Source organism: Pezoporus flaviventris, unplaced genomic scaffold (genome assembly GCF_033815535.1).
Source record: "Pezoporus flaviventris isolate CSIRO_AGI_PZ_B2104156 unplaced genomic scaffold, CSIRO_AGI_Pfla_v1 ptg000031l, whole genome shotgun sequence".
NCBI lineage: Eukaryota > Metazoa > Chordata > Aves > Psittaciformes > Psittacidae > Pezoporus > Pezoporus flaviventris.
In genome coordinates, this window is record NW_026892579.1 from 63,912,244 (window position 1) to 63,934,106 (window position 21,863).

The window sequence follows — 21,863 nt, forward strand, 5'->3', positions numbered from 1 at the left end:
TGGGGCTCCTTGACATGCAGTGCTCTGTGTCAGGCCCTGCTACCGCTGTCTGCACATGCTCCACATGCCCTGCCTCTAGTCATTAAAATGTAATGTCCTCTCATTGATCTTTGGCTGCCTCTCCACAGTAATTGCAGTCAGACGCTGACGCTTCATCCCCACCAGACAAGGCATGTGATGGCCACCCATCTCCTGTTCAGGAGGAAAAGTCACTTATAACAGAAGATAGGCACATTAAAAGAGTAAAATAAAAGCACATTTCCCATATTTTTAAATGAGTATCTTTTAGACAGTACAGCTCATGCTTTGTAACAGCATTCCTACCCTTAGTACATACAAAAGCAAAGAATAGAAGCAGATTTTTTGAACTTTAAAATTCCATTTTCTTTTAATATAAAACTATCTCTAGTCTAGCAAAAAGCAATGATTTCCACTGATATCAACTACTTCAAAGGAGAAAATAAAGAGGAATATTTGCAACAGATTTAAATAAATGAGTTTAAATAGCTACTGCTTCTAAAGCCCAGATTTTTTCCTCCAAGTCTCCTCTGTGATGCTGTTTGCTAAAAAAACTCACCAGGATTTTTTCCTTCACTTCATTCACTCCAGTCTCATGCTTTAGAAATTAAATTCATCTTATATTTGTTAAAATGCAACTTTTAATTAAGCTCCCGGTGTATATATGCAAAGAAATCCAAACAGACGCAGTGAATTACGCCAAAAGCCAAATAAAGCCAGTTGAATGAACAAGACAAGCTGGGCAGAGAGAGCCCAGGCAACGCTCTGCCTTCCCAGTCCAGGGTCTGAAAGAGAGCTTAAACCCTCAGCTGCTACCCACATCACTTATCTCTGCATTACAAGGAAGCTTTTCAAGCACAGTAAGCCATCATATTTCATTCCCAGCCCCAGTTTCAAATATTAGCACTTTTGTTCTCAGTTTGTACACTATTTTCTCTTAGACACCTCCAATGTGACAAATCAGGGCATTTTTTGTGCAATGGGATGTTTCTTTTTGTTGTAGCTGCTCATCAGTGACAAGAGCAACTTGGGAAAGGGCAGCCCTGGACATGCAGAGCCCGCTGCAGTGAGCCTCTCTAGCTAGGGATTTATTATCTGAAGCAAAATTAAAAGGAAGCCAATCAGCTCCCTCTGGGTGATGGGAATTTTAAAGAACCCTGCCTCACATCGCAAGAATAAATAACACAGAAACCCTGCTTCTCCCCCCGCCCCCCCATTCTTCCCTTTGGTGAATTGCCTGTTGATTGCCTGTTCATTTCCTGGCGACATTTCTAAGCCCTTTACTTCCTAAACCCAAACAAAATCAATTCCCCCCCCCTCCAAACTGCAATCATACACTGATGTGAGAGCAAAGAACTGAAGGCAGCTCACAGCCCCAGCAAGAAAAGCATTCCTTTCTTTATTTCATTTGGGGTGGTCGCATTCTGCCATCAAGGAAACTGGAAAACACGTGACATACTGATAAGCAGCCTATAAATAGATTTTGGCTTTACTCAAGAACTCTGATTTGCAGCAATTGATATAAATAAGCTCCAGCCTGAAAGCCTCTGACAAACAATGCTCTAAACCTACTTGGCTGTATTAACTGTCTCTGTGGTGCAAGGGAGAGCAAAATCGGCTCCTCCAAAACCAGGCACGTGGATGTCAGTGAGAGCTTTGGCCATGTGCCCTTTGCTGCTGCTGAAACCACAGAACCTATCTGAGCATACATACAGTGGCCCTTCACCCGCTGTGTCGCTATACTCAAGCACGATCCCATACAGAAAGGAACACAAAACCATGGATTTCTTAGCTTTCCTATTCCCAGCCCTCTTATTTTCAGCAGATAAACACTCATCCGGCCAGACTGGACTATGTATTCATGCAATCAGATTCTGTCCCCCCACGAGCAATCAGCAACATGCACCCAAGGGGAGAAAGAAAAATACCCATCTGCATCTACAGCAGGGTCCACTGGTTTCATACAAATCCAAGGCTTTTCGCCTTATCTTTTCCCCTGGTTTAAAAGCAGGTTGGAATGCTAAGTCTCTCGTATCTAACTGCAATTGGAATAACTTTATATCGAACAGTTTTATATCGTGTTTGACATTATCTCTGAGAATGAAGGAAAATGCTATTTTTTTTCTTATACTCTAAATAATCCTGCAGATAGTTTTGAATTTATTATCAGGATAAACTGCATGACTAACAGGCGCAGCTACTGATCAGGGCAAAGCTTATGACATTCTCATCACTCACCTGAATTCTGGGCTACTTAATATAGAAGCCTCTTTAAACGGTGCTGTGTCTCCCAGTTCTCCAGCTCTGGGATCTCACCTTTCCTGGATGTGTAAAGCAAAGACTTGGGCATTACAGGTTTCCTTCCAACAAGACTTCTGAAGCATATGCTATGTGCTGGGATGAATCAGGCTGCGGAAGCAGATAGGATGGCAATACATTCCTTTGAATGGGATGCGCATGGCTCAGCCATGTAAACCCAGCTCAGACAATTCTGTATCTGGGCTTGTCGGCGCTCATCACAAAGTGAGTTCACAGTGGATACTGTTTGTAAGAGGAATCTTAAATAAGGGTAAAATGGATATAGGAGTGCTGGAAGTGCTCACTAAAGCCAGTGTTGAGGCGTCCCCAGGGCCAGCAGCAGGAAGCTGATCAGGGAACAGAGAAGTGGGATGCTCACAACCCCACCACCTACAAGCACAACATCTCTTTTTGGTCCATGCGGAGAGACAGAGGCCTCTGGAGAACAACATCCTGGTTCCTCCATGAGGGTAGCAGAGCCCACGATGTGAGCTCCACCACCTCCACTGCACCTCCTCTTCTCTGGCAGCACTGCCAGCTGTAGGAGGCTTCTTATAAATGGCTATTTTCCATATTGCCAAGAATAGCATCGTTGTAAAGAGCATAAAACTGTTGGAGAGTAATTGGGTTGTGCCAGATGGCAGGGAGCTAATAGACAGTGTATAACATTTGTTTACAGCCTGATAAGTTTTACCTTGGCATTTGTAATTTGCCCAAAGAACTTTTCAATTAAAGCAGAAAACACGGTACCTCCTTTGCAAATACATGGGCATTTAAATGCTCGCAATCAAGCCAGCATCTGATACCTAAAAATAGTAAAGGGTTTCTTTTAATTACAGGATTTGCAAGTGTCAAGCAAAAAATTAACAATAACAAGTGATTCCAGAGAACAAATCACTTTAAATATAAACCAAAAGGGAAAGCCAAGCATCATCAAAATATGAGCAGACCTGCGGACAGCTTTCAAAGTCTCTCTTCTTCTTATGTAAGTAGCAGTTAAATAATCCCACTTCTCCTCCCACCATTTGCAACTCTCCTGACTCTAGAAGGATGGGAAAAAAAAGTTTCCCCAGTTGAAATGCTGCCACAAAGGTATCGGTGTCTTAAAAATGAGCTAGATCGTATTCAGTGTTGCTTAAAACGATTAGCAGCAGTAATAGTTCCTTTGAAACATGCAGAAGAACCACTTTGACTACAGTGGCAAACATAATACAACAATGTGTCTGTTATGACAACTTTTAACCAAGGACAAATCACCCCCTTTAACAAAATGAATGGTCACCATCTGCAAGGGCTTGATGTTCCCATAGGATCCAGGAGGAGTGAAAAACTTACTTTAAGTTATATTATGGTGGTGCAGACCAGCATAACTCTAACACGGCCATTTCCACAGCAAAAGCGTTTGGTTCATACTGCTGAAAAGCAAAATCTGTGCCTAGACGATGAGAAAAGCTGACCTGTAGCACTGATCAAAGCAGGAGAGAATTTCTACACCATGATCGGCATCCACTCCCAAAGCAGTGCCCACCTTCACCCCAGTAGACCCATCTGAAGGACAATATGAAAGCAGCTCCAAAATAAACTCTTCTTTCAGCTAAAACCCAACCTCTGCAGCAGTTCTGAAAATGTTGTTCATGCATTGACTTATAAAACACTCACCCTGAGACATAAACCAACTTCCTTCCATCCTTTCATCCTGCCACTCATCCACTGACAACTTGCACACATTTACCCTGGTGGCAACAGTCCATGGCTGTGAAGAAAGCTTTTACCACTGTTAAAAATAAAGAGACAAGCCAACTCTCTCCTACGGAGCCAGGCTGAGAGAGCTGGGCTTCTTCAGCCTGGAGAAGAGAAGGCTCCAGGAAGACATTAGAGCAGCTTCCAGTGCCTAAAGGGGCCGACAAGAAACCTGGAGAAGAGTTTTTGACAAGGGCCTGTAGTGACAGGACAAGGGGGAATGGCTTTAACCTGCCACATAGGAGACTGAGATGAGCTCTTAGGCAGAAGCTCTTCCCTGTGAGGGTGCCCAGAGAAGCTGTGGCTGCCCCATCCCTGGCAGTGTTCAAGGCCAGGTTGGACACAGGGGCTTGGAGCAAGCTGCTCTAGTGGAAGGTGTCCCTGCCCATGGCAGGGGGTTGGAACTGGGTGAGCTTTAAGGTCCCTTCCAACACAAACCATTGCATGATCCTATGATAAATAATTCTGGAGAAAAAGGTGACATTCTCTCCTAAAAAACCAGAGTTGTCTGAGGTGCCTGTAAACACACAGAAAGGGATCTTTGTCCTTATCGAGGCAAAACACAGCAGAACTGGACTAACCAGGTTACCTCTCCTCCTCCAGCTACCAAATAACCATTTTTTACTTGGATTTTACCAAAAATACACTTCAGAAAACAAGTCTGTGTTGGGTTTGTTCTTCCCCATGATGAAGGGAGGCTGGCTCTTGGCAAAAGCCAAAGCAGAACTCCCACCACCCTGGGATGGCTGGGATTTGATGCCATGGCTCCATCAGCTATCCCGACACACACGAGTTTACCCTATTTGTCTCACCACTCAGGTAACCATTCAAGGAGTCTCCTTTGCTTTACCTGAATTCAGTTTTGTGCTTTTCTTTCAACAACATGCAGATTGGTACCACTATTTCCAGGATGAATGCGATCACATCTTCCCTTTATGTTGTGACCCCACCTGGCATGACCATTCTGCTTCTGCCACTTCATTAGCAACCATCATTTTGAAGCCATTTACACTGAACATTCACCACTGCAGCGCACAGTTTCTCATATAGATTTTGTTAACTGCATTTCATTAATCTTGGAGGAAGGAGGTTAACTCAGAGTGGCAACAGCAACAAAAAGGATATTTGTGTCATTTCAGTTATGGCATTATCAATATTGGATGTGTTTCAGAACAGGAAAAACGTGCATGAGATTCATTGCAAGTCAGACCCACAGTCAGTGATGTTCCCCTGAACTACTAGAACCTTCCATCACAAAACTGATACTAAAAATCACTGAGTTGGTAATGCTTTTCCTCTGTGTTTGGACACATCAGAAAGGTCACATTTCCTCTGACCTGTTCTTAGAACATATCCAACTATTTACCAGTTGTGACAAACTTCAATGTTCAATGCTGCGCTGGGAGCAGGCCTGGATATCATTCTTGCAAGAAAAGAACAGAATTCAGAATCCAAGCCCCTAGATGTGGCCCACTCTTGCCAGACTCTCAGCTTGCTGCAGACGACTGACCCCAGAGGCTCCCTTTTCTGTCTACACATCACATCTGCTCTTCAGCACATACACCAGCCACTGCAGTTACAGCAGGATTCAAACCACTTAGATTAGGATGTTAGTATTTGCAAGTTATACTCACACTTGTTTAAGGATTCCTCCTGGAAAGAATGAAGAAAAGACGTGTTCTTTTAATGGGTGTTATGGTGATTAACCACCATTGGCAGTTTAGTATCTGGAAACCAGTCAGCTTGGATGGGAATGAGCGCAGAGGCAGAACACAACAGGGTGGAAAAGTATCAGCTGCCATCTAGGTCTGTTTCTAAATTACATGTCTGCAAGTTCAATCTAATTCCAAAAACCAACAAAAAAACTGGATACTGCAAAATAGCACAGCCTGGAACTCCCTAAGAACTCCTAGCCAAGGGTATTTCTTCAAGGTAATGTAGTTGGGTTTTTATCCAGATTGAACAATGTCACTCCGAAGCTCACAAACCCAAAGCACATGGAATCTGTCTGTAAAAGAGCAAACCTGTATTTTAACAGATTGCTGTAATTGACAGTTAAACACTCAGGTTTGTCCTGCATCGTCTGGCAACTCAATCAGGCTTGTTCTGCTAACTAAAAATGGAGCTACACCGAACCTTAGTGTAAGATGAGTGTAGAATCTGCCCTTCTTACACACTCTCTTTCTAGGACATGCCACAGTCCCAGCACACTGGTACAATGTCAGTATTTCAGCAACACTGGAGCACCTCCCGTATGAAGACAGGCTGAGAAAGTTGGGGCTGTTCAGCCTGGAGAAGAAAAGCTGCTTGGAGACCTCACAGCAGCTTCCAGTACCTGAAGGGGGCCTATAGGGATGCTGGGGAGGGACTCTTCATTAGGGACTGTAGTGATAGGACAAGGGGTAACGGGTTCAAACTTAAACAGGGGAAGTTTAGGTTGGATCTAAGGAGGAAATTCTTTCCTATTAGGGTGGTGAGGCACTGGAATGGGTTGCCCAGGGAGGTTGTGAATGCTCCATCCCTGGCAGTGTTCAAGACCAGGTTGGAAGAGGCCTTGGGTGATATGGCTTGGTGTGAGGTGTCCCTGCCCACAGCAGGGGGGTTGGAACTTGATGATCTTGGGGTCCTTTTCAACCCTAACTATTCTATGATTCTATGAGGCTGGTGAATAATTCAATCTACACTTCATGGGTATGAACTCAAAGTGGGTAAGTGTTGGAAACATGCAGTTCACCTACTTTGTTACACACGCCCTAAAATGATTTCTGTTCAACAGGAATGACACACAGGGCCCTGCATGGGATTTCTCAGCAGAGAGGAACGAGGACCTGATTTTTGTCATCCAAAGACAAAATATGAAGCATATTGGACACTTACAGTGCTAATAACCATATAAAAGAAGAGCTATATGAAGAAAACCCTTAATTCTGTCTATATGTCAGATCAGCCACATCGAGGAAGGGCTATAGCACTTCTGCTCCTTCAACTGTGTAGTTGTAGAAATGCTTTTCCTTGGAAAGGATGCACCCAAGAAAACTTGCTAAATAGGTATGGCTGTGTATCAATCTAAACACCCAGCAGTGTCACCAGGAATACACTGCACTTCATTCCAGTGAATCACCCAGAGTTGGAAAATAATGAAGCAAAGTTCTGGCCCTCAGAAAATGTTCTTTTCACACTGACAGGCAGATAACCACTTTGCTCCCGCGTGCACGTGCTTGGGTAGCAGCGTTGCCGTTCATCCTGCAGGAACATCTCTGCGGATGGCTCATTAACAGCCCAGGAGTGGAACAGAGTGTCTGAACTCCCCAGGGGCAACTACTGATCAGTTTGTTTATTAAACTAGGAGTAGGCTGGGAGGGGATGGAGCTGAGCAAACCAGAGACAGGCAGCTCATCCTCAATACCACTGTAAGGCTTTTGTTATTACCACACAAATACTACCCAGGATATATTTAAAAGTGTTCATATGCCTTACTCAGTAGCAGAATCCTATTTATAATTCAATAGGAAGGGGGTGGGTTGCTTTCAGAAATACCCTACGTATTAAGTAAAACAACTATGAGCTATTTGGATGCACTTGCCTCTACCTTTCATATATTCACAGCAGACTAGAGTGAAAGAGAAGAGTCTCGTATCTACTTTGGTAACATGGATTCAACATGAATATATGAACACTGGAAATAGCCAAAGTTTCCTGCTGCTTTATAGGTCACACAGACCTTTGGCTATTTCCATTCACCACCTTATGTGTAGCTGACTCTTCTGAGTCCTACTTTCCCATTCCTAATAAGATATTTCCCTGCCATACTGGTAGAGGTCTCTGCAGGTCACCTGTGTCACCACAAACAGCAGGGATCATGTCACTGGGGTGTCTAACCAGCACAGACATGCCTTGGGACACAAACAACAGACTGAAAAGCCAGAGAGATGAAACAAGGATTATTTATGGCAGGGGCTGTCATTATTTTCCAACCAAAGTTTTAGCTCAAAAAGCCAAGTTTCTTCCCATTGTTTTTTCTTGGACATCTCTATTGGACAGCAGACAAGGAGGGATTAACAAACGTTAGGCAAATATGCAGGTGTGCAGCCAAAAGTGCCTAGCTGTGACACAGGGAAAGTGCCAATGCAGTAGGGAAGATGAAGAACTCTGACACTGGAAGCTGTTCTAATGGAGTTTAAGCAAGCTTAAATGACTTCACTTTTAAAGAAAACTTTCTTTGTGACTCATGTAAATCTCAAAACCAAATCTCTTTGAGTTACAAGCTCTGACCAAAGACAGTTTATACTGAAACTCAATCACAAATTGCTCATCCCCTGCTAATTTGCCTGAGGGTTTCCAGGCAGGGTTTGACATTCACCACAGCACACAGGCAGCCACATCCAACACGGACAATGAATTCCCAACATGGATCACCCTCTGTTCCTCCTTGGCTATTCAGCACCCTGCCATCCCGTTGCCAGGAAAACCCTTTTCCCCGCAGATCAGCGTAGGGCAGCACTTCCACCCTGAGAAGAAGAAACTGGCATCTCCATCAGCTACGGTTACTTGGGATCTACACCTAATCCTTTTGCTTCACAGTGGTCTTCTCCAAGCCTAAATGGCTTTGCTCAATTATATGGTGAGATAGTGAATTAGTGAATGAGCTGTTTCTATGCAGCTGATAATAAATATATCAAACCTTTGCAACTAATTAAAACCCAGCGGTTTTCTCCAACCAGTTATTTACAGGGTAAGGGATGCTGTGGAAAATCACCAAGCTGGACACATAAATGGGGGAGATTTAAATCATTTGTTCTAAACAACTGCAGAATAATGTTTCTTCTTTGGCATTTTCACTTGAGCATTTGAAGCTTGAGGGTACTGCACTACCAGAGAGCTCTCTCTGGATGCACAGCTCCAAACTACTGCTGAAATATATACTTTTAATATTTATGAAATATGTCTAGATAGAGATTACTGCTGAGAAGGAAAGCCTCGTGTGACTCGGTTATTAGGTACCTTTACATTTTCCAATGAGAAACTCCAAAATTCATTCTAGACTGCTCATCACAGAGGCTGAATGCAGCATTCCTTATCTTTATGGAAAGCAATATATTATTTATGTTGGGTATTGTATTAGTATTGCACTTAGGAGCCCTACTCATGAACCAGAACTTTGCTCAGATAGGTACTGAACCAACACTGGAAAAAAGGGCTTCACTTTGCCAAGTCTCAAGGATCTTAGGGCAAGTCAAAAGGTAACGGGTAGATATGAGCACACAGGGGGTGTGAAGTAACAGATAACGCTGGACATTGAAAGCCAGTATTAACATCTTAGCATTGCTAAAACTGCTTTCAAAATAAGCTTACAATGTCATCAAAATTATTACATGTTATGCCAGCCACTGTAAAAGTGCCATTTGTCAGATTGAAGTGAGCTTTATCACGACTGACAGCGTGTGTGGGGTTGTGACAACAGCAGCTGGACATGCTGCCCCAGCGGCATTCCCATCTCATCAGTGTTAGGAGATGTGAAGGCAGGAATAAAACATCCATGTCCTGTGTTACTGATCAGCAACACAAATGTTGCCACATGGCTGCTGACAATGGATACGGCTTTGTCACAGAGCCAAGCGGGTGACAGCACACCACCATCGCACCACAAGGTTCACCAGAAGTGGTACCTACCACTTTGCAACCCACCTCTCCTCCTGCAAGCCCTATCCAATGGCAGGGAAAAGCAAGAAGAGGAATTTAAACCCTCAACAACCACAGAGGTATGACAACCAACACAGGAAATACCACCACATCACTGAACTTCACATCTGCAGGAAGAACATGCTCTGTTAAGTGGTAAATCCATACCCTCCGGTGCGCTACATAAACCCCCCACCGCTGTAAGCCTGAAAGCTCACAGGAGTGGCTTATGTATGGATTTAAAACAGTTCAGGAGTATTGTGTGAGGCTGGGAGCACACAAAGCTGTCTCTGTCAATCTCTCTTCAAAATGACACAAAAAGTCATACTAAAGGAGAAAAAGGGAAAAACAAAAACCAAGACGTATGCAGGGTTATCCAAAACCATCTCCAGCAGCAATATTTAAAGCACAGCTTTACTGATACTCTCTGGTGTTCTCAGCAACTGAAATACCACATAATTAATTGAGCAGTGTCTACCTTTTCAAATTTAAATGTCAAGTTTTAGAATCACATTTATAAAATGCCTTTCTGCTTCTTAAATACAGAATTTCTTCTTACATCCTTCACACTGTGTATTCTGGCATGCAAGTCTGCAAACAGAAAGATGATGTATGTTTTAGAACTGTAACAAAGAAAAACAGAAAACCAAGAGCAAGAAAAAGAATTAAATCTTTCTGGCAATGATTCCTAGCAAAAGCCTTGGATGAAACCCCGTGCTTTCTGCATATCCTGAATGTTTGCAAGTAGGGAATCCAATGAACCTCCTAGATGGAGGTAAGTTATGCAGCATATGACAAGCTTCTGAAAAAGTCCCAGTTCCCCAAGGATTAGAGGGCTGTAAATACAATCACCTTCACCAGTTTGGGCCGTTCTGGTGGCACACATGGATGCAGATCATCTCAGAGGCAGCATCAGCCTCTGGCATGAGCAGCCAAGTGAAATGCATCCCATGGCGGGTGAGGATCTCTGCAGGCTTCAGAGTGCAGGTGCGGAACGCTGGTGCGCATCCACTCCACTAAGCAAGCTACCGTGACTGAGATGTGACTTGGAACCAGATGAAGCAGAACAAAAATGGCTGCTGTGCTGTTGCTGAATGCCCCGGGCTTGGTTCACACTTCCAGCAAGTTTTGCTTTGCTTCCAGAATAGCATGAATAATGTTTCTAGTGGTGACAGGTCTCCAGGTGATGGAGAACTGAAGATCTGCTCTCCGTGCTCCCTGGATAGCAGCACTGACAGCTTTATCTTTGGAGATGAGACTCTTCCCCAGAGAAGTTAACTTTCAACAGCTCTAAACCAAACAAAACCAAAAGCATCCCAGCCATACAGAAACTTGCCCTAATTCCTGAATAAGCAGAGGGCTTTACTGTGGGCAGCAGAGAGACCTTTTCTGGTGGGGAAAATTTGGAAGTGCAAAAGACACCGGGTGCCATGAGGAGCCTGCTCAGCCCAGTGCAGAGAGGTGATGCCAAGCTGCAGGGAAGCACATTCCCCCACAAAGGAAGGCCCCAAGGCAAAATTCCCTCTCTCTCACAGTGACCACAGCTCCACATTCTTTGTGACATTTTAACTACTTGCTTTTCCCATCTTTACAACTGCGACCACATGAACACTGATCAGATATCACAGAATAGTTCAGGTTGGAAGGGACCTTAAAGCTCATCCAGTTCCAACTCCCTGCCATGGGCAGGGACACCTTCCACTAGAGCAGCTTGCTCCAAGCCCCTGTGTCCAACCTGGCCTTGAACACTGCCAGGGATGGGGCAGCCAAAGCTTCTCTGGGTACCCTGTGCCAGCGCCTCAGCACCCTCACAGGGAAGAACTTCCTCCTAATATCTAATCTGTAGCAGATTAAAGCCATTCCCCCTTGTTCTGTCACTACATGCTCTTATAAATAGCCCATCTCCAGCTTCCCATCAGCCCCTTTAGGCACTGGAAGCTGCTCTATGGTCTCCCTGAAGCCTCTCCAGGCTGAACAACCCCATCCTACAGCATCCAAATATTACCCAAAGAAACTAATCTGAACCTTCCTTAGTACAGTAAACCTCAATCTAGAAACTTTCATGTAATTTAATCATTAAATAGAAAAACAAGCAAATCGAGGGGGAAGTTTGGGGATGTCACTGTTATCCCTAAGGTGAGTGGGAAGCAGGTGAGCTGCATGCACATTCCATTTTTATTCCTTTTTGGCAGAAATAGAACATTGCTCAGGCATAATTTACATTAGAGTTACTAATTTAGCATCAAGGTTGCTGAAGGGAAAGCAACATGCATTTATCAGCAGATAAAAATAACAGCAATAGCAGCATTTGAGACAGGCAGAGCGACAGGAGTCGGTGCAAAGGGCAGGCTTGCTGCTCTCCTGTGAGATCCATGTAGGCAGCTGCCTTTTCCAGGGAATTCACTGAGTGGACCAAAGAGGAAAAAGAAACAGAAATCTCTTTGCCATTTCCCACATGCTGTCTGATCAGGGTGGTTATTAAACACAGTATCATTGTCCCAGCACAGACATTATCATAAAGAAATGAATTAACCGCTTGTCTTTCAGATACTTCCGAAGTGACAGAGGCCTCTTTTGTTCTCCTGATAAAGAAAAGCAAACTATCTGACCATAAAACCCACTGGCTGCCAGGAAAAATCTAAGTTCACACACCATAAGGAAATCAAGTGATTCAATTAGGTTTATTTTGACAGGCTCCTGTCACTGGACTCATACATTAGAAGGTAACAGCCTTATTTGGAGGCAAATTAACCAAGTGTTACCTTTGATTTATTTATTAGTGTACGTGTGCTTTGAGTACGTTCCCAAAAATTTCTTCAACTTTTGTGAAGTCAGGCAACAAATGAAGAAAGAAGAAGGAAATGATAAACGATTTAACATTCTTTCTGCTTCTTTGCATGAATTTTACCAAACGTCAGTAAAACCCTCCTGACTCTAAGTCAGAAGGAGACATGGGAGACTTGATAGCTCTGACAATCCAAATAGACTTGCACATCCTCAGTGTTCAGCCTGGAGAAGAGAAGGCTGCGTGGAGACCTCATAGCCTCCAGTATCTGAAGGGAGCCTATAGGGATGCTGGGGAGGGACTCTTCATTAGGGACTGTAGTGATAGGACAAGGGGTAACGGGTTCAAACTGAAACAGGGGAAGTTTAGGTTAGATATAAGGAAGAAGTTCTTTACTGTGAGGGTGGTGAGGCACTGGAACAGGTTGCCCAAGGAAGTTGTGAATGCTCCATCCCTGGCAGTGTTCAAGGCCAGGTTGGACAGAGCCTTGGGTGACATGGCTTAGTGTGAGGTGTCCCTGCCCATGGCAGGGGGGTTGGAACTGGATGATCTTAAGGTCCTTTCCAACCCAAACCATTCTGTGATTCTATGATTTCCCTGAAACTCCCAGAGTTTCCGTTAAATAATTATTTAGACTTTCCCTGATAGTTTTCCTTTTTGGTTTTGAGTGTATGAAATGTTGTTTTTTCTCTACAGATGTGTTAGAATCCTTTGGGGTGAGGGAGAAGTGCATAGTTTTTAAATTACAGCTGAGATACTCCTCAAATCATCTCACTCTACTTGAGCGTTTCAAGTAAACCCACTGAATGCAGAGAGGCTGGTGATGATACTAATAGTAGTTGAGGTCTTGGCAGATTTCTACATTATTTTTTCTCTAGAGCTTCCTCGTTACAGTGAGAAAATTTGGGGCAGGGGAGCTGCGACTGTTTTTAAGATTGGGGACGATGCTCTATAAACATTTTGGCATTCGAGTGATTCCATCATTCATAATTTCATCTCCTACAGGTTCCATAGCATATGTCATTGAAAGAAATTCATTTCCTGCTGCACACTGTATGGTATCTTTGAGGGAAAACAGACTGATCAAACGCATCAAGAGTTTTCAATATGAACATTCGCCAACATTTGCCGCGGGGTTATTTCCGTATCCCTGCCAACTCATCCTGATATTTCTTCTTGCCGTTAAAAACACTTCTACAGTTGCATTAAGATTTGAGTTTCCATAGAAACTGTTATTGGCTAAAGTAAATACAAGCTGGTAAGAAGTGTGACTTCCCTCGTCCTGTGAAGCTGCCCAATTTGCACCACCAAACCTTTCACTAGGGTTTACTGCTGTGTGACATTCTTAGCGAAGTCTCCCTTTAAAGAACACACTCTTGAGTGGCACTTCCACGCTTCACAGAAGGTGGGTGAACATTCAGAGCTATTTCTATGTCTCAGTGTACATCACTGTGTGTTTCTCTCCATTGCTCATTGTGTTATTCTATTTTGCAGACCTCTTCGCTACACTTTACAAGGGAAGGGACGTCTCTTCCTTATCTGCCCATAAACAAAGCTTGTGAGAGTGCTACCAGGTAATGTGTGAGTAAAAGGAAACGAATAATTGCTCCATCACAACTAATGATTTTCACATCCCTTCAGCATCCCAAAATACAAACAAGGTGAGCTCTGAGCATCCAAGGCTGCACCCGTGCTGACACCGGCAGCAGCTCTGAGTACCTGTATGCTGTAAGGAAAGGCACAGCACGCTTTCAATGGGCTCCACTGAATTCATGGGCAGTCACGTCTGCTGAAGGGAGAAAAATGAACTGCATATTAATCTCCTGTTCCCAAAACTTCTCTTGCTCCCTTCCTAAATGATTCTAATGCTTACTAAAAAGGCGAAATGCTGATAATCATCTTATAATTCCCTCACTTCTGTATGAATTTCATTGTATTTTGAATTCAGGCACTTTTTCCTAACATACACAATTAATAAGTCTTTTCTTACTCTCTTCAGAACACTACTTTCATTTTTCTTCTCATTTAGAGAGCTGCTGCAGCGCTCTGTGCTGCCTGAGATTTGCCCTTATTCCAAAGAATAAGCCTTTGCCTGTGTATTGCATTGAGATGGAAAATTCTGTTATCATTTCTGGAAATAGCAGCTGAAGAGCTAAAGATTCATTCCTGACAATGTGGAAAAAGAAGGTGATGCTGAAGCTTCTCTGTAAAACAGGGGACGTCTGAGTATCCTGCTTACTGATTTGGGGTGGGAAGATGGTCTTCTCATCCCCCAAGCATCAAGTGTTGTAGTACCCAATAAAGATCTCCCTTTTACCTCGCTAGAAATCTAAGATCTATGAGAGGCATACAGGCTTATTTTCAGATCCCTAAACACCCTGACTGATTTAACCTTTAATCTTTGTGCCCTACTTGCTCTGCTCTAAAACCATTCTGACTCTCTGCTCAAGACTCAGAGTCTCCCTAACCCCCTGAATCTACAAAACTCCCTTTGGGTGCCTGAAGTAGGACAGAGACTTGCACGCACCTCCTGAATTTGTCTCTTCTTCCCAGCCTTAAGCACCATTTGGAATAATTGGTGGCCATTCCTATGGATGAAAGCAAGTTTTGAGTTTCCTAGAAGGATAAACACAGAAAAACACCCAGGGGAGCTGAGGTAAGGCTTTAAGCTTCACACCACTCACATGGTAACCCCACTTCTCAGGGGCAGCCGTAAGCTCATTTCAGTACCCTGAAGTGTGAGAATACAGATAATAATTACCATTAGATGATTAGACTATGACCTTGGCTCTAGGATGGTACTCTAGTGCTGGGCTACTCTACACAGTTTCAGCCAGGTCTACTGAGAACTGCTCAGGAAAGTCTCTTTGCAGGCACCCTTCTGAGCTACCCCCATGCACTGCTGTTGTGGCCAGGAATAGCTCTGGTGCTCTGCTCTTCATTCTGCAGGGAATGGGAAGAACAGGAAAGAGGTTTCAAGAGGCTCTCAACAATCATCTCAAACCAGAAGCTGGAGAAGAAGTGGTTTTGCAAGTGGCAAGCAGAGCTGACCATCTGCACAGCTTCAACCTGGTGCTGAATACTAACTTTGAGGAGATCTCAGCTCATTCCTTTTGCTATCTTAAAGGACAACTGGAGGATGAGAGCTGCACTTCTGTGCCTTCAAGGGAACTTTCAAGGCTAAACATAACAAAGACTGGAGAAAGGAACAGACCTCCTGGGTGAGAAACCCAGAAAGGAAAAGCTCTGAGCTTACGGCCCTGCCCATGGCAGGGGGTTTGGAACTAGATGATCTTAAGGTCCTTTCCAACTCTAACTATTCTATGATTCTATGATTCTATGAGAGGCGTACAGCAGTGTAAGTGCATTTAGGTATCCCCTTTTACATGAGCATGCCTAATACTACCTTTCTCCTGAGGACAGACTATGCCCACTTAGCAAAAGCATTACAGAAAACAGTCAATAGCTTGGACTTAATTACTGGAGTAAATTTTTACATATTTTCAACAAATTTATGGACAAGGTGGAATGGAGTAACACAAAAAGAGTACGATGCCTTCTAAATAAAACCAGAGCATTTGGCTGTTAATCGATGACAACTTCTCCAGCATTAAAAAGCTTTATTTTTCCCCCTTCTTGTGATGACTAAAAGATGCATCAAACACACAAGAACAATCACAAAACAGGTATGTCTGCATTTATGGAATAATCTTGTAAAAATTGAATGTCAACCCGTAATGCTGAAAAGAGAAACTGTGTTTGTCTGTTTCAGGAACTGAGACTACTGATGGCTGTGCAGAAGGTACACTGAATGCAGCACGAGAACAGACTCTGTTTCTAGCCATCAAAAAGACCAAGAGCTTGGCAGATTAATTAAGCTTCCAAAGAAATGTCCCTGCTGGTGGATATGGCAGCATATGGGGAAGAAGTGTGTGCTCCAGATGGTGATGGGGAAGAAAGAGGGGTTTGGGAACTGATTGCTTACTGGCCCCTAAAATCACTACCTGCTGATGGTCTTCTGTAGCAGCACACTGAATAGGTTCTTGTAGCTTACTGTGAGTGTTGCTAATGACACTGGAATTGAGTTTGCTATAAAAATAAAAATCACATTTCTTTTATTTAATAGAAAATTCAGGACTGATTAAAGTGACACTTCTATCAAAAGGCAGCAGCAGACTTGAAATTTAAAGATTCCCATTAACTTCTGAAGTTTTTAATGACAACCCACTCTTAGAATTCTGAAAATAGATTGTAAAATATGCAGAAACTGGCAGAAGTCCCTTAATACAGTATAAAAATTGGCCAAGACTATGGGCTTGGGGAGGGCTAACAGGGGAATGGATAGAAAATCACTTCAATCTCTTGTTTTACGCTCAAAGATGCATCAATGCACAACAGCATTTTGTTCTTTCTGTCTGGCAAGGCTACTACAAGAAGGAAATTCCCAAATTAATGCTAATCCCACCAGATTACGAGAGATTAACTTCTGGGATGGCTGATAAACCTGTGTTAAGTGGTACTATGGCAGCAAGATGCATTTATTGCTGAGGCAGCTAAACTCCATTCCATTTCTGCAGCTCATACTGTAGGCTGTATTACACAGGGGGTAAGAAGCTCTGCAGGTACCAGTAAACCACACCAGATCCATTCTGCACAATATAATCACCATGTGCATCATGCTTTTACCATGCAACAAGCCATCTCTGCACCTACATAAGGGAAGCTTGCTTTCCCCTAACCACTGTGCATTATTTATGCTCATCTGAGAGCAAAGGTTGCTCCCACCTCGAAGAACTGTGCAAGAGCCTCTGAAAAGCTAGGAACTTTGGCAAGTACCATGCATGCATGGTGCTGCTCTCTTAAGCCAGCGTACCAGGGTTTTCACATGCAATCACAAGCTGCTATTGCTTGATTTAGAGCCAAGCTTTCCTGCTGCTGTATGAGCCTTAGATCTTCTGTGGATGTGACACAACCAGGGATGCTGTAAGGCTTGTTCACCTGCAGTCAACACTGCTCCGCTCAGCCCCACAACGCAGATCAAAGCAAAGCCAACAGGACTGGCCCAGAAAGGAGCGTTTTGTTTCACACTGTTTGCAAGATCCCATCAGCAGCCAACCCAGGTGCTGTTTTCATTCTGCCCACACACAGATCGATGACAAAAAGCAACTCATTCACACAGGTGGTGCATTTCACCACCCTAAAAGGCAGGATTTTCTCATACCCTTCATTTAATGCCACTGCTGTCAAATCCATAACATGTTGTTAACAAAAACAGCCTTTATGTACCCTAATAAATAAAAGTCACCCAGGCAATACCTATGCATAAATTTTAGCTAGAAACGTTTTGTTCAAAGAACATGAATGTCCTCTGTAAAGCGGGGAGCATTTTAAAGTAATGTTCTACACATTGTTAATACTTTATTGCTATTCATCACTGAACCATTAATCATGGTGAACTCACTTGGTATTAACGTGGATGTCATGAAGTACTTCTGTTGCATTTCAATTATAATTCAGCCTTTAAAATGCTGCCAGCACTACATGGAAAGCTTTGAAAACTGAATGCGAATAGTCCGTTCAGAGATAACTACAATCACACTCTGGCACAGAGAAACAACCTTTTCCATTCCTGATGCCTGCGCTTGAAGGGATGAGGAGCCCATGGGGTCAGGCTCCGACCCAGGGCTGGGTGCAGGTAAGAGGAGATCCCAGTGGGAAGCCATGGCCATTAAGACCCAGCATTTTCCTCATGCAGGATGAGGGTAGGAGAAGCATTACTTTGGGTTTTGATCCCATCAGGTCAACTGCAGCTAACCATTTCAGACCCATGAGGAGATACCCGATCTCCTATCACTCCTGTAATTCCCCGAGGCTATCTCGCTTCCAGAGCTGAGTGCTTTGGTATCTTCTCTGATATGTAGAGTATGTCCAAACAAAACCACCAGAGAACATGTATCTATAACCCCTGTCTTTAGAGACGGTGCAGGAGCATGCAGTACAGCAGAACAGACCGAAGGGAGCTGTATTCTGACCTCTCTGATAGACAGTTTAAAAGAAAACAAACCAAAGAAACCTCTTTGTGGCCTCAAGAGGCACTGAAAGAGGGAAATCAGCAGCCCAAAACACAACATGGACCTCAACTGACAGCTCCTTGCCATCAGGGGAGCCAAGAACTTGTGTAAGAAGTTTACCTTGACAACCTAGGAGTTTTGTTCGCTCACCACCAGCAGCATTTTACACACAGAATCAAACGACAACAGCACAGCAATCCCAACACTTCTCATCAGAAACCACTATTAAATGGAGAAAAGACAATACTTCTTAGCTAAGGGAACTTCTTGCATAGAACTTCCATTCTATTTTATCTAGGTCATCAACGTAACACATAAGCACACAGCAAGAATTCCTACCTTGGGAGCTCTGGCGTGTTTTCCACATCTGGCATCTTTGACAAGGCTGATATCGAGCAGCTCGGTCTCCTAGAAGGAAAGATTGCAACACAGATGATGATTACGCCAGTCAGAAAGCCTCATTGTGCTAACAGTGCCCCACTTCCCACATCTGCCAGGGCTTTGCCTGTTTGTCATGATGCCTGTCCAAACTAAGAAGAGTTTCGAGGAGTGCCCTATTGCACTTCAGCTATTGCAATAGCAATACTAAGACCTTAGACAAATTGGCTTCCTTAAAAATGTGCAGGTCTGTTATGATATATAGAATATACAGAAGCCATGCTTACTTACTGGATCACCAAATACCAGTGTTGTTGGGTTCTTTCCCTTTTTAATACAATTTTAGCATTTTGATGCTAGTCACAGTGTGAAAAAGGCAACGTTTCCAACAGAAAACCCTGCCTCTGCATTAGAAAAGCTATTTTATCATCACTGGAACATTGTGAAAAGTGCACATAAAAGCCAAGAAGTGCTATATCTACAATCACAACGGGTTCCAACAGTTTTAGTGACTACCTCTCAGTCAGAACCATGTCCTTTTGACACGCATTTCCTAGTCCAAGCGCTACTCGAGTTGTTCCATCCTTGCAACAAAACTGGCACATGATGGCAGCTTCTGTTAGGCAAATTCCTGTCCTCGCCTCCACGTGTGTAACACAACTGATCTCCTTCCCCTGATAACCTCTTGGGTCTTTACCCTCCCTGCTGGTATCTGGCAGGACAAGGGCTGAGCTGAGCTCACAGTGCTCGGGATGCATGAGCCAGTGTCAGCCCAGGGGGTGTATCCAACCCTCTGGAATCAGCATGGAACATTTACCTCTCCAAACACACAGCACAGCCTTCAGCTAACATCATTTCCCCTAATCTCATCCTGCGCCATGGCATTTTTGGACCTTGCCATGTTAGGTCTTCCTTGAATTCCTTAACCTTCATGGGAGCATTTGGAAGTAGGAAGGATGCAGGAGATCTGAGCCATGGGATTCCCAGCTGCCGGATCCCTTGCAAGCACCCACACGGCATTACGAGTGCTTTGCCAGGAGCAACACCAACTGAACCGCGAGACACAGTGAGAACATCTGATCTGATTTAGCATTGCTTGACAATCTTAAAGCACATCTCAATACTGTCCGCTTCATTTACACCAGCATTTGAACTAATAGCCCACGTTAGCACGACTCAATTACATACTAAATATAGTCTAGAAGTACTCAGCAGGAGTGGGACCATGCTGCAATTATAGCTACACCAGTTGAGTGCATTTCAGCCTTCCAGTAGTAATTGCAAATGATGTGCAGAGAATCTGAAATCTGTGTTGGACTAAGACACTACTCTAATTCAAAGGAGAAAAGGGTTCTTTTTTTCTCATGGACATTATCTTGCCATTGCATCCTTATTTTGTTTCCATTTTAATGGACCCACTCCTGCACAGCTCTCGTAGACATTTGCTGTCTACTAAGACATAAGCTCTACCACCAGATTTTCACATCACTATACATTCATCACATTACCAATTCCAATTCTAGCCTGCTCTAGTGCCTGCTGAACTTGCATGAGCATTTTTCCCCTCTTTATCTAACCTGAAAAGGGAAACCTGCCCTTTTGAGATCACTATTGTTTGTTCATACTGTCTAAAAGAGGACAAGGGTATCAAAACTTACAGGGATAAGAAGTACAGGCAGCGTCATAAAAGGTGGTATTTTGTAAACCTCCCCAGGAAATAACCCAACCTACACCAGTACAGGAGGCAAATGGATCTTTCCAACAGTGCTGCAGACCCTCACATGGACAGCTGATCCTAAGATCATCCAGTTCCAACCCCCCTGCCATGGGCAGGGACACCTCACACTAGACCACATCACTCAAGGCTCTGTCCAGCCTGCCCTTGAACACTGCCAGGGATGGAGCATTTACCACTTCTTTGGGTAGCCTGCTTGGGCAGTGCCTCACCACCCTTACAGTAAAGAATTTCTTCCTTATATCTAACCTGAACTTCCCCTGTTTCAGTTTGAACCCATTACCCCTTGTCCTATCACTACAGTCCCTAATGAAGAGTCCTGCTCCAGCACTCTTGTAGGACCCCTTCAGACACTGGAAGGCTGCTATGAGGTCTCCACGCAGCCTTCTCTTCTCCAGGCTGAACAGCCCCAACTTCCTCAGCCTATCTTACTGGAGGTGCTCCAGCCCCTGTTCATCCTTGTGGCCTCCTCTGGACTTGTTCCAACACTTCCATGTCTTTATGTTGAGGACACCAGAACTGCACACAGTAATGACTGCAGTGATGAAAAGGCAATGCTGATTTTTACCAGCACACATCTGTCCCTAGGGTTTATGGTAACTTTCCCACATTCATGTTTCCTCTCTCTTGAGTCCCAGTGATGTTGGAGTAGTGAAAACACATCTCTACGCATTTTACTTCTAACATCTAGTCCATGCCACATTTGCATCTCAAAATGCAGCATGATACTGCTACTCCTTGTGCAGCTGCTACAAATTATTTGTCCCTGAAACCAGACTTTGTTTCCCTTCCCTTTCCTACTAAAGAAACGGTGGGGAAGGGAAGGTCGCTATTACTCTCTCAAGTTGCTCCTGTGAAACATGACAATGCCAATCACATCATGTAACCACCTGGGATATACCAGCAGTGGAAGGAAATCTTGCTGCTCAGCACAGGGGAAAAAAATATATATATATAATCAGAGTGAAAGGAGCACTCGGTATGTGCCCAGGTTTGCTGCTAACAGACAAGAACATGGCCTTTGGGGTGAGAGGCCAGAGGTCAGATTTACCTCAATAAATAATGCTCTCACCCCGAAGCAGTCTCTGGCCCCCTGTGAAATGCTCTACAGGAGCTACAGGCACATGCAGAGCATGTTGTAAAAATAAGATTCTGCTGA

At 43.8% G+C, this 21,863-nt stretch overlaps 1 protein-coding gene across 3 annotated transcripts in view; it reads right to left on the bottom strand.

The window, feature by feature from the left end:
- PLCB1 (phospholipase C beta 1) overlaps positions 1-21,863 on the bottom strand; it is a 401,428-nt gene that overhangs the window by 272,639 nt on the left and 106,926 nt on the right. For all 3 annotated transcript variants that reach the window (XM_061461564.1, XM_061461566.1, XM_061461565.1), the window contains exon 3: positions 18,931-18,999. In XM_061461564.1, the coding sequence (XP_061317548.1) occupies positions 18,931-18,999 (69 nt within the window). The remainder of the gene's footprint in view (positions 1-18,930; positions 19,000-21,863) is intronic.